This window comes from Anomalospiza imberbis, chromosome 10 (genome assembly GCF_031753505.1).
Source record: "Anomalospiza imberbis isolate Cuckoo-Finch-1a 21T00152 chromosome 10, ASM3175350v1, whole genome shotgun sequence".
NCBI classification, from domain to species: domain Eukaryota; kingdom Metazoa; phylum Chordata; class Aves; order Passeriformes; family Viduidae; genus Anomalospiza; species Anomalospiza imberbis.
Window position 1 is genome coordinate 459,017 of NC_089690.1, and position 12,990 is coordinate 472,006.

At 46.5% G+C, this 12,990-nt stretch overlaps 1 protein-coding gene across 1 annotated transcript in view; it reads left to right on the forward strand.

Annotated features, from left to right (window-relative positions):
* The window catches only part of MED12L (mediator complex subunit 12L), a 68,486-nt gene extending 56,938 nt beyond the window's left edge, over positions 1–11,548 (forward strand). Inside the window, 20 exon segments of the mRNA XM_068200074.1 lie at positions 1,850–1,998; positions 3,306–3,376; positions 3,378–3,408; positions 4,101–4,214; positions 5,291–5,320; positions 5,323–5,460; positions 5,463–5,487; positions 5,800–5,937; positions 6,297–6,370; positions 6,486–6,557; positions 6,560–6,674; positions 6,997–7,154; positions 8,049–8,164; positions 9,317–9,405; positions 9,545–9,557; positions 9,608–9,712; positions 10,020–10,140; positions 10,143–10,205; positions 11,428–11,463; positions 11,466–11,548. Of these exon segments, the coding sequence (XP_068056175.1) occupies positions 1,850–1,998; positions 3,306–3,376; positions 3,378–3,408; positions 4,101–4,214; positions 5,291–5,320; positions 5,323–5,460; positions 5,463–5,487; positions 5,800–5,937; positions 6,297–6,370; positions 6,486–6,557; positions 6,560–6,674; positions 6,997–7,154; positions 8,049–8,164; positions 9,317–9,405; positions 9,545–9,557; positions 9,608–9,712; positions 10,020–10,140; positions 10,143–10,205; positions 11,428–11,463; positions 11,466–11,548 (1,741 nt within the window).
* The last annotated feature ends 1,442 nt before the right edge of the window (positions 11,549–12,990 follow it).

Genomic DNA, 12,990 nt, shown 5'->3' on the forward strand with positions numbered 1-12,990 from the left:
TTACTTTGTAAAAGAGGAATAGAAACCTTTCAGATGCAAATCCACCTCTTGTGATACTCACAAACTGCCCCAGTTGCTGTTTTCCCTCCTGGTCTGTGTCCCTAGTTTGGGTCTGCATAGTTCAGATTTGTGGTTCCATTTCATAGGGAGCAGGAAAGTATTTCTCAGTAACAATATTTTAATAGATTTACAGACACCTGGCAGCAGTAGCATTTAATCAGAAACACCAGGAAAAAGAAATAGAAGTTATAGAACTACACAAGTGTCTGAGCTCTATGTTAATTTCTTCTGCTTACAAGCTAAAGTTCTGTAACACAACAAAAATAACAAGTTTTGTTAACGTTAATCTACAATAACAAGTCAGAACAGCGTCTAGTAATAATACGAGGTATTAAATAGTTTGTCAAAGAGATGATACACAGAACTTGTTTGGAGGCACCTTTTTTTTATCAAGTGGAGTTAGAAATTCCTGAAAACTGTTAATAAAATGTGTATATACATTTTGAAACAGCTATATTTAACATAATAACGTTACATTCTTGTTGGTCTCCTTTCCAAATACTCAACCCCACTGCACGTTCACAGCAACATTTTCAGCTCCTTTCTGGGTTGCTGTAAGCCCAGCTGTTTCTCTCAGTCAGTTTGAAGCAATAATAAATTACAATTCACAAATGCTCACATGTAGAGACTCACCCTCTGTGGATTGCTGTGCTCTGGTCTCCTCTGCAGTGTCTTCTGAGTGTGTCTCAGTGAGGGAGGGGTTTGTTTGGTTTCATGTGCCTGGAACAGTTACTTATCTTCCCTAAACTTCCTCTTTTAAAATAATTCTTTCACTTTTTTAAACGATTCCATCTCCTGACCACTCCTTCAGTATTGCTTCTGGTGCAAGTGCTGTCTCAGAGTGGAGCACTCACTGGATTTGTGTCTTTGCTGTGCACTGGCTGTCAGAGCAGATGGTTAACATCAGGCACTGTCCTTCTTGTAATTAATTACCCTGCTAATGACCTCATCCTCCTGCCCTGGGGTATCAGGATGTGGGGGCAAGGGCTGGCAGTGACAGGGAGTCCCAGGGCTGCAGGACACATTTTAAGTTAACTTAAATTCATAGATTCTTTCCTATAATGAGGAAGTCTTCCCATTTGGGCTAATTAGTGACATTTGTTCCTGTGATATTAAACCTTATGCTGGAGACAAATGCTCCTTGGAATATTTTGGGTGTGAAATTTGCATTCCTCACTAACACCTATTTTTCCCCTCAAGAAAACCACATATTGGTGTTCCTGGCCTGGGACAATTATTGCCCTTTTGTGTAATCATTAATGTCAAAATATGAGATTTAAGTATCTTTTTTCTATTTACTGATTTCCAGACCCTGTCTGTTAAATCACCTTATTATCAAATGTAGCTTATAATTTGGATAAATGTTCTCATTTCTCCTTGATGAATTCCCTCTGCTGCACTGCAGCTCACGGGGTCATGGGACCTGAAGGGGGTAGCAGTGTTGGGAAATGAGGTTATGTGCCCTGCAGGGATACCTGATGTCCCAGGAAGATGCTGGGGAGGAGGATGTTGGGCCTTACGCAGCTGCTCACAATTTCAGTCCTAGGAATGTCCAAGAAGTGATTTGGAAATTCAAGACTTTGTTTGCAGGAAAACTTGAACGAACTAAGTGTATCAGCCTTATTATCTGGTAGATGCTGCTTATCCAAAATGAGCTTGAAAATGTGCATGCAGTGCTGACCAGCCAGGATTTTTAAATGTGTATGCAGTGCTAACCAGCCAGGATTTTGCCATGCCAGCAGCTTTTCTGCCATGTGCATTTGCAGGCAGCTCTGGTTTTGGTCCCCAGCCGTGCGTGTTCCAAGGCGGAGCAGACGATCTGCAGCAGCATTCAGCCTTCAAACTCCAGCTTGCTGTGGGACCCGGAGCTCATGCTGGATTTCCTGGAGAACCCCTCAGCTCCCAGCGTTAACTCCTCGATGCTGGGCAAGGTCCTGGGTGCCAGGGCAGCTCTGCTGGGCGTGTGCGTGGGGCAGCAGGACTGCAGCAGGTGAGCCCTGGGTTGTGGGCTCTGCAGACATCCCTTCTACCTGTTTGTTCTGGGGCTTTTGTTTGCAATCATTTTCACTTTCATCCCTGTTGCTGAAAATGTATAAAGAACTCGGGGTTCCTTTGTTAAAGCAGTCTGTGTAGTTTCTCAGAAGGGAGGAAGGAGCAGCAGGCACTCGCTGTCAGACAGCCAGGAGCAGTTTGGTATCAGCAGTTCTGCTGTTTGGGACTGAACAGCTCAGGACAATCTTTGCCTGTTTGAAGTCTGAAAATGAGGGAAGGCTCTGCATTAGATCATTGCCTCCTGTTACAATGGGTGCTTCATTTATTAAATGTGTAATTTGTAGATTATGGATTTTGTATACATAGAATTTTGAAAAATCTGTTTTTTAAAAGCAGTAAGAGTTTTTTATTGGGGGAATGGCTTTAAACTAGCAGAGGCTCGGTTTACATTGGATATGAAGAGGGCATTCTTCCCTGGCAGGGTGGGCAGGCCCTGGCACAGGTGCTCAGAGCAGCTGTGGTGCCCCTGGATCCCTGGCAGTGCCCAAGGCCAGGCTGGACACTGGGGCTTGGAGCACCTGGGACAGTGGGAGGTGTCCCTGCCACGGCAGGGGTGGAATGGGATGAGCTTTCAAGTTCCTTCCAACCCAAAGCAGTCTGTGATTCTCTGGAGTGTGGGGCATCCTTGGCAGGGCAGAGCAGCTGAGAGGAAGCAGTTTTGTAAGAGCACAGAAGGGAACGTCTAAATGCAGCCAAACAAGTTTCACTCTAGAATAGAGGGAGCATAACTTGCACTGGGCTGAGTCAACTCTGCTGTTTCTCAAGCTGTTACATAACCCTGAATCATGCCCCAAATCCCACATTACACCCTATGGGACCTCTGAAGTGAAATTCTTTAATGCCGGTTGATTTTGTGGCTCGTCCCCCTCCTGGTGGCTGGGCCAGGTGAAGGGTCTTGCAGTGACCTGTCACAGTGGCAGGGAGCTGGGGAGAAGTGCCTCACACACCTCTGTCCCTGGGCTGGGTGCCTCACACACATCTCTGTCCTGCCTGCTCCATGCTCTTGCTTATCAAAAATCCTGCTGTTCTTTTCCTGTTTTTTTGACGACTCAAGGCCATAAATGCTAATTTCTCTTGCTGAAATCATTGCATTTCCATTGAAATGGGGCTGGGAGGAGAAACATTTCCAGGCCTGGCACGGGGACTTGTGAGGTCCTGGGCAGATCCTTATGCCCACATCCCCCCTCCCACAGCCTGTGAGGACTCGGATGCTGAGCCTGGGGCAAGGATGACCTGCCAGTTGCTCCTGCACCCCTTCAGGACAACCCCAGGTGTGCCCCTTTCCCCAGCAAACAGGTGAGCTGCCAGCTGCCTCATCCTTCCATTGCAGAAAGCGAACCCATAGCTGTTGCTTGATGGCTGCATATTTTCACAGGTGAAAATATCCACAGTGCAAGTTCAAAATTGCAGAAGTTTCACTACTGAGGAGTTGATACCAATAATCTTAATTATTTAGGAAATGGTTTGGATGCAGGAGGCTACAGGAATTTGCTGAAGCTTACTCATTCTCTACACCTGGCAGTGTTGAGAAGGGCAGTGGCAGAAGCACTAACAGGGATACACACTGTGCTCTTTGGGAGCCTTACATGGAAATGGAGTGTAAGTGTGATTTCAAGCATTTACAGCACTTAATTTTGCCTCATTTGTCATGCAGGTGAGGTAAGGGAAGTAATTTCCTAAATCTGTGGTGTCAAAACCAACATAGGCTTCAGTGTCTCATTGTGGTGAAGTTCACTGTTCACATGGGCAGAGTGAACCCACAGGCTCCTTTTTCTGTTTCAGTGCCCACAGCTTATTTTGATATTAATCCATCATAACCACATATCCCAGCTGAATTAATCACTTACCTGTCAGGTTGCAGTTTCAGTGTCAGAAGATTCAGTTCTTGAGCTTCTGTAGCTGTTCTAGCTGAGGAGGATTTTGTACAAAGGAAATGTTAGTTGGTAAAAAACACCTATTTTTTACAAGATTTCCTCTTCTTGCTACAGAGAAATTATTTCCTGGAATTCTTTCTTTTTGTGATTGTCACCTCTTGGCTGCTGGTCACAGCAGCATCGAAGTGGGAGCTGTGTTTGCAGTCCTGAAAGCAATTTTGGTGCTTGGTAAGGGTGTGCAGAGTCCTGTGTGATGTGTTTATGCCAGTGTCTGTGTGGGAAGCAGCTCATGCTGGTTCACTTCTGCGGGAATGCTCCTGGGAAAGAAAACCCTGAGAACAAGGGAGGAATGTGGCTGCTGTCCTGCTCCTGCAGGGAGCACGTGGGGAGTGCAGACTCCAGGTCAAAGACAGATTTCCCTGGTGAGCCGGCCCCAGTGGAGAGCTGTAGGCACATGTGACTATTTCAGATGTTGACCCCGACCTCCGCCCCCGAGTCCCAGTACATTTAAACTCAGGCAAGTCCCTCTCAAATATAGAGAGGAAACAGGGTCTCAGATGAGTATCCTATGTTTTGCCACAAATCCTGGGTGTCTGCCATTGTGGAAGTTGCAAAAGCATCACTCTGAGCAGCTCTCCACCAATGGTGAGTGTTGTTTTCCAAACAAGTAACTGCCTTTGGTTTGGCACTAGTTCAGCCTGTTGGCACCCTGCATTAGTAATTCAAAATTTTTACTGGCTTTGCTGAAGAAAAGCATCAGGTAAATGGTAGCTGTTGCAGATCTGTGCTGAGGAAGCAGCTCCAGTTTTATCAGAGCATTCTGGGATGCCTTTAGGTTCATGTGGCCTTGGTGCCACTCTCTTCATTGTAGTATCTCCCTGCCAGGTTCTTGCATCTCATCCTTGCTGGATAAAGGCATGGGCTCACAGTAGGATTGAGGGGCCACTGGTCAAACTTATATCTGGAACCTCAGAATGTTAATAAATCACAGGGAGAGGTAGGACTTGGGAAAAGGGCATCTGGGAAGAGTGGGTAACTCAGCTGTTCCTTCTCTGCCAAAGCAATTCCTCTCACTGCCTTTTTCTGGGTGAGCTTGTGGTGCCTTTGGTTGTGTTTGAGCTGCATAAACCTCTTCCTCCTCCTGAAATACCCGTGGAAAAGGTGCTTTGCACGGTGAAGGCAGAGGCCAGTACTTTGGTGATGTCCCGTTGGTCAGTGGTGCCCTTTGGAGGTGCTGGCAGTCCCTGTCCGTCCGTCTGTCCGTCCGTCCTTGAGCCGGGCCAGGCTGGGAGCTCTCCCTGCAGGTGATGCTGACACTGGCAGCAACAGTGGCAGCTTTTGGAGAGTGAACAGTTCCTTGTCAGAGCCTTCTTAGATGAGCTCAGTGAGGAGGAAACCCGGGGTTCCTCTCGCGCTTTGGAGTGCCGTGGAAAAGCTGCTTCCATGGAAACCGCCATTGTGAGCAAGTACACAGCCCGGAGCTCAGAACGATCTGCCAGCAGCTAACGCCTAAAACCGCTCCTCTTCTGGAGAAAGAACCTTATTCTGTCTGAAAAGTGTAGTACATATTTTGCTGCAAAATGAGTGTTGAAGTAAGTCAGTATTTGTGTTCTGGTTGAGTTTCCCGATTTGGACAATTCGGAGTAGTAAGATATTTGGGTTAAAAAATTAACCCAACTTTAACTTTAGTTAGTTGATAACGTCCCTGCTACTATCTCGGAACAGAAGAGTTTTTCCTACCTCCATCTCAGCTTACCAAAAAATTAGTATTGCCTTCAAACTCTGTGGTGAATCTATCATGTGACTCCTTACGGGAGTGGGTTGGAGAGCCCTGTTTGAAAGAACCTGAGATGCTGTGCACAGACAAAGATCTTATTTTGGATCCTGTTCTCTCAAACAAACAAGCTCAGAAACTAGTTTAGCTGATCTGTTATCCCCGTGGCATTAAAGAGTGACGACATCAGGAGCATCCTTCAGGTGAGGCAGGGCGAGGTGGAGGAGCCCCCCTGACACTTGCTCAGCGTCCCTGGGGGTGCTGCTGGACGGGGGCTCCTTGCTGCTTGGTCAGAAGTACTGAGGAACAGTGTCAGCTGAAAGCTGTGAAGTGCACGTCTGTTCCTTTGTGCTCTGCTATTTTGGCATGCCATTAACTATTAAAAAGATCAGTGATTGTGATATCTGCTTATGAGGTTTCTGCACATGCTGTGCTAAAGTATGAAATTTATTTATTTTCTTCAGACCTGTAAAGTGCTGACTTCAATGTTAATATTATTAACAGTTAACATTTGTAATGTAAACTCTCCCCTAGAGCTTAGACCAGTGGACTCTGCGACAGTCATGCTTGGAGCTGCAGCTCCTAATCAAACAGTGCATGAAGGACCCCATGAGTATTCGTTTCCAAACTTTCTGATTTAAATATTTAATGAAAAGAAAATATGTTAAATGTTTACAGAGTCCATGAGCAGACTTGCCACAAATGTGCTAGTGTACTTGTTTCACTGTCTGGGGCCGTGGCTGAAGTGAGCAGCTTTTTGGATAATATCACAAGGGAAACAGTGGAGGTGTTTCAGCAGCCCCTGAGCTCAGCAATAATTCTTCTAGCTCTGGTATAGGCCTGTTCAGTCCAAACTCTCTTAGAAATGCTGGCACAAGTCATGCAAGACAGAATGGTAAAAAGACATTCCTAAGGCATTTTTTGTAGCACCTTTTTAATTCTTTTAGCCAACAAGATGCTTAATTGTGCGTAGAGTGCCTGGACTGTTTTGCACTTGAACCAGGAATGTACAGGAAGTTACCTGAAGGTTCCTTCTATTTAGTTTTGATTAACATTAAATGTAGTTGCAATTCTTGAACTTTCTGCACATGAGAAATTGTGACTGCTCAGTCCTCACTGGTGACTCCAAAGGCAATTTATCACTGCTTTATTGAAGCAGCCCAGTCTTGTAACGGATAAAACTGGCTACAAATCTGCACGGGTATTTTGGCTGAAGTAAGTTTGTTCTGCTCCTAGTTCCTCTGAGCAGTGAGGAGTGTGGCTGGTGGCCCCCCTGACTGCAAAACTGCCCACCTCAGTTCAAGGTGGGGTCTTGAGAGCTGTAGGAGAGGAGCTGGAGAAAGGGCAGCACTTGGGGTCATCTTCTAAGAAAGAAAGAAACAAAAGAGGTATGGCACTGGGGAACCCCTGCACACAGGGCTGAACAGTGTTTGTGGAGGAGGAGTTTACTGAGGGTTCACATGTCGTTTGGTCTGATGAAATACCACTGGTTTCAGAGGAAGAAATGTGGCAGCTTTGTAATCCATCTGCCAGGGGCTACTTTGCAGCTTGGTGATGGGAAATGTTAGGGATGTAAAGGAGCAGTTAGAGCACTTGTTGTCTCTTCCCTTCTGTAGCTGTAGGAGATTTCCTTGCTGTTAAGGTCCCACCATTGTTATGTCACTTGCTTCCTGTTGGGAATTAAGCTTAAGCTCATCTCTAGCTCCAAATGTATGAGAACTTTAATTACTTAATGGTTATTGATTTTCCTTCAATAAAGTACTCTTCCAAGATGACTGAAATGTGTTTGTACTTTCTTGGGGTTATGCTAGACATTCTATTGAATTAAGCCCATGCTGGAATTTTAGAGCAAGTAGGGCAGCTCTTGTTCTGATCAGAGCCTTTAGGGGAAACTTCCTTGGGACCTACTTCAGACCCATGAGCATGGATTGGAAACTTTTAGCTGCCTTATCTCCACCAAAGTGACATCCTTGGTTAGTCAGAGCAATCTTGGAATAACCTGCTGTGTTCCTGGGTCAGGCCTTCAGGTGTGAGGCAGCTCTTGCTCCCTCAGGGCCCCCCTGAGCTAGGGGATCTCAGGACCAGCTCGTGCAGCTGAGCTGGCTGTGACTCTGCCTTCCTGAAAGGTCTTGAGTGCCTCTGCCAAGACTTTAATTGACTAAAACAGAAACAGGCAGAGATGCAGCAGTGCCACTTCAGGGGAAAACGGGTAGACCAAACAAGGAGGGGACTGAGGATGGGAAGTATCAAAATAACTTTACTAATGAAGTGCTGTGTTTGCTTCTCCTAAATCATGTCCCTGCTGAGCCAGCAGCCTTTCCTGCCGCTGCTACTCACTTGCCTTTAGGGTCAGGATGAGCAAAGGGAAGGGCTCCTTGCATCCCTGCACAATCAAGTTACTCAGGTAAGACAAGCACAGAGCCGTGAGCACCCTTTGTCAGGTGGGTGTGTGTCAGCAGTTCTATGTGCACATGATGCTGTAAACCCAGGGAAATTACAGTGCTGTGCCAAAAGGAGCAGTCCCAGGAGGGGAAAATGGGGAGGCCTTGTTCCTCTTTTGAGTGTGAATACATCTTTTCTCCTGAATTTGTTACAGAGAAATGTAATGAACTGGAGTCTGATTTCAGTTCTTTCTAGGAAAAACAATAAAGGTGTTAGCCCTGAGAGCATGTATTCCCAGCCCCTTGCTCGATCCCAGAAAGTTTGTATATATTTAAAACTGTCCTTCTTTAGGCCTCTCCAGCTGGCACAGATAGAGTGTTTAAGAGTTTTGCATACTGCAAAAAGCAACATTCCTGGTCCCAGACTGGCTGCTGCCTGCAGCTGTCCTTTGGTTCTCTCGAGCTTACTCACAGCCTCTGCTCATCGTGCTCCAAACTTCCTGCTCCCACCCTCTCCTGCTCCAGCCTCCAGCAGCTCCTCAGGCTGAATGTACCAGTGCCCGAGCAGTGGGTCATGCCTCCTTTCTCTGAGTTCAGTTTCCATCAGCTGCTGTGGCAGTGAGAACTGGTACCACTGTTATTTCCCACATTGCCCCTCAGCTCAGGTCCAGGCTGTGGCACAGCTCCACATCCCAGGGAAATTCATTCCCTTGATGGTTTTTTCCCCCCTGGTTTCAGCCACTTTTGCTTTCGTTGTCTGGGTTGTCCCCTGATTTGCATCTGGTCCAGGTTCGCTGAGTTTCAGGTCATTTCTCATGTGGAGACCCCACCAGATCCTGCTGGGAAGCTGCATCCAGTGCAAGAGACTTATTGACTTAGCAGTTGTGAAATAGTGTGTTTCAAGCAATATTGCTAAGAAATGCATAACAAAGCTGATTGTTTTTTGTTTTTTTTTCTGCAACAGGAAGATGCAGTCACACAAATGACAGCAGATATCAGCTCTTTACAAATTAACTTCTTCCCATCAGTTTTCTCAGTCTGTTCTAAGCCTTAAATAGAGAGAAGGATAACGAGGTCAATAATCTTTTATGATTCCTTATAGCTGAAAGGCCACAAATACTTAGAGGCAGAACATTACAGGAAGAGAACAACCTTAGTCCAATGTTTTTCCTTAGCTCCTCAGTGACTGGAGAGAAGAAGGGTACCAGGGCGATGTCAAAGCCGGGCAGATGATGCACGAAGACCTGCAACTGTGTCTCAACTGGTAACAAAACCTGAGGCTATGCTGATGTTTTGAAAAGATGCAGCAGCTGCTCAGGAGGAGGTGGTGAGGAGCAAGGAGCTGCAGAGTGCCATCTCTGGGGGGCTGGCTGGCTGTTTTATTCCGGGTGATTCCCTGCCAGGGAGCCAAGGGCCGTGTGCTGCTCGGGCCCTGCAGAGCCCTGCCACCAGGTGCGGTTTGGCAGGTGGGGGGCACGTTTGACACAGTGCAGAGCAGCACCCCGTGCACCCCAGCCTGGGCCCTGCTGCTGCTCCACATCATCACCCGGGGGCTGCGGATCTGCAGACCAGCAAGGACGTCTGCACTGTTCAAACAGCTGATTCCTGGCCTTAGAGCTTTCAGCTTAGGTTGCATGTATGTAATTGCTACCTTTTTATCCTGTTACTGCTGAATTTAGAGGTTTAGAGGTTCTGTGCTAGCCTGGTGTGGGGACACCTCCATTTGGGAAAGCACTGGAGCCTTTATTCTCACTTCTCCTCCCCGGAGCATTTTCCTTTGTTGGACACTGTAATTCCTGCTGGTTTTGTTGGCAGTCTGTGCTGACGAGCTGCCTTTGGGGCCTCTGTCATGATTCAGACCTCTGGGCCTCCTGGCAGCCACAGCTCCCCGGGATAACACTTGTCTTCACCCTCAGTGAATTGTTCACAACCGTGCTGGACATGCTGGGGGTCCTCATCAGAGGGATGCTCCCCTCGGACCTGTCAAACTCTTCCCAAGGAGGCCTGAGCAGAACAAAAGGGCTCACATGCATTTACTGAAGAAACTAAAAGAAAGCGTCATGTGTGTCATTTTCAGCATTTCCTTTGAATTGCTTTCTGTGCTCGTGTTTTAATCCTGTCATTCCTAGTGTCTGGGAAGGCCTCTTGGAAAAACAGAAGAGACTGAAGCATTCCTGGTGATAACAAGAAGAAATAGAAGAAAATAAAAATACAGGAATGTGGGTGTGAGAAGAGATTTCTAGGATTTCCTTCATATTCTATTAAATTTGGGAACCCTGCAAGACACTTGGTTACTTTTATTCATGTTTGGGACACTAAACTTGTATTATGTACTTGGTATGTTGCATTTAAAGAAGAGATGAAGAGAAAACTTTCTTCAAACAAAGAGAAAAACCCAAAAACCTTGCAAAGCCACTTGATTAAATTTAGTAAAAGGACAAGGAAATGATTCATGCAGAAAGTGGATGTTTTCTAATAGTGAAAGCAGTGTGGTGTTGTGCCCTGTCCCTGTTTCTGTCTGGCTGGGGGGTGTGTTTGCTCCCCAGAAGGAGCTGGGGGACAAGTGCAGGGCCTGGCAGCCCTCCAAACTCTTCCCCAGGTTTGTATGTGCTTCCTCTTGTCTGGGGTAAGGTGTAGCTGTTCCTGCACGTGCCGGTTTCTGAAATGCTTCCTGCTCGTGTTGTGTTGACACCAAACACGTTGGTTTAAACCCAGGTCCCATTCAAATGGAAACCAGTTTGGAAAAGTCTCACACAGCTGAACTGTGCTGCTGTGCAGTTTGGTCTGGTGTCTGAGACACTTTCCCTTTTACGGGGCTGGGGCTGTGGGTACCTGAGCTGAGCAGTCACTCAGAGCCAGGGTGTGAAAACATGCCTGTCCACCCCTGGGCAGCCCTGGGGTGGATGTGCTGGTACTCCCTTAGCATCCAGCTGGATTGTCCGTGTGCTGTGGCTTAAGTAACTGTAGTTTTAAGATGATTCTCTGGCCTTTTTGACGTTTCAGTGCAGTTCTTTGTGTTACTTATATCCTGATTCTTTGAGCTGTCCTTGTGTTCCACCTGACCATGGTCCGGAGAAGGTACCTGCTCTCAAGGCTGGGATGTGCCTGGAGTTGCCAGTGGGAATTACCAGACCTCACGCGAGTTCACATCATTGCCAACAACAAAGGACCTGTCTCTGTCAGGTCTCTGTCAGCAGGAAAATGGGCATTATTTGTGAGTTAGCAAGGTATGAATTAACATTTCCTTCAGAGTGCTTCCCCCTGCCATCCCCGCTGGCTCACGCAGCCCCTGGCCCGGGGGTGTGCACCTGGGGGTACAGCCTGGGGGGACCCCTCCTCAGCCCAGCCTCTTCCTGCACAGCCAGCCCCTCGCCCCAGCTGTGGGGGCACAGCCTGCAGACGTGTGACCCTGTCCTGCTTCTCTCCCCGTCTGGCTGATTCCTTTGTCTGCTGTGGGCTCTCAAAGGGCTTTTCTGCTCTCAGTTGTAGCTCTGTCTCTCCTGAGGTGTTGAACTTTGTGGGTAGGTAAGCCAGAACAAGCTCACTGTGGCGGCAGTGTCAGAGAGCTGGTGGGGTTCCAGGCTGAGTGAAGGGAGAAAGGGACAATTGAAGGAACAGAGGCCCCTTGGGGTATTTCCTCTGCGATTCATACCGAGATCCATGGTAGATAATTTGCCATCTTCTAGATGTAATAAATCCACAGGCTCACATTTTTTCAGCATTTCAAATAAGTGCTTTATTTTGTGTGGGATTTCTTCTAGTTAGTGAATTAGAGTTTTACAGCAATTTACTGGCTCCAGAGGGCAGCACTTCGTGATGATCTGAGAAACATTACTGTGACTTCTCCAAGCAGAAGTTTAAAAGTTTGGTTCCAGTTATAAATATTACTTATTTCTGAAGCTCCAAATACAACTAACCTATATTATACCTGTGTAAAATCTTCAGAATATACCAGAGAGTGGCTAAAAAGTTTAAGGAAATGCTGCTTTTGAAAACAAATGTGTAAGATGACCTTTGAAGTCTTACAGAGAGATACATGGTTTTTTACCAAGTTGCAGACAGTGCATAAACTGTTGCCATACCATAAAATTGGCTTGACGTATTAAGATGTTCAAGTCATGTTTTTGATGTGACACGCAACTTTTGTTCAGCAAGAGCAGCGAGATGCTTTATGTGACACAGAACATACAGCAGCCCACAGCCTTTGAGCTTTTTTCTTTCCCATTTACAAGTGGTGAGTATAACTAGGAAAAGTTTGCTGTAGAAAAGTAGAGAAAATACGGTCATGCTGAAATTGCAGCTTTTGAGTTAAAAAGCATTAATCTTATATAATTTTCATCCATTTTTGAGGGTTCTTTTAATAGTTCTTCTATCTTGAGCAAACTGATGGGGGAGTGTCGCTGCAATGGGCACTTGCCTGGTGCAGACTCCTGCCAGCACCTGCACAGAAGAAGGTGCTGTGGGTTGGGTTTATGGCCCCAAAAAAACCTCCCTGTACCAGTTAGTGCCTTTGACTAACCTCAGCAGTTACTGCAGCCTGATAGCCAGGAGATTACACAACATGTTTTAAGTGAAGGATTTGGTTTCAGAAAGGGAAAAGATGCTGAAGTCTTGTAAAACACTGAAACTGCCTTCAGTAAGCACCAGGTTCTGCTGAGCAAAGCTCGGGCGGTTTCTGTAGCGCCCACGGAGTTATTAGGGTACAGGATTACTGCAGTTTTATTCAGCACATCAGATTTACAAAGAATCACTTAATTAAAAGCATTAGAAGCATGTGCATTTTCACAGAGAGAATGAGAAATGAGAAAAACAGTTGGGGGTTTAGGAGGCAGATCTGTAAAGCTGAGAG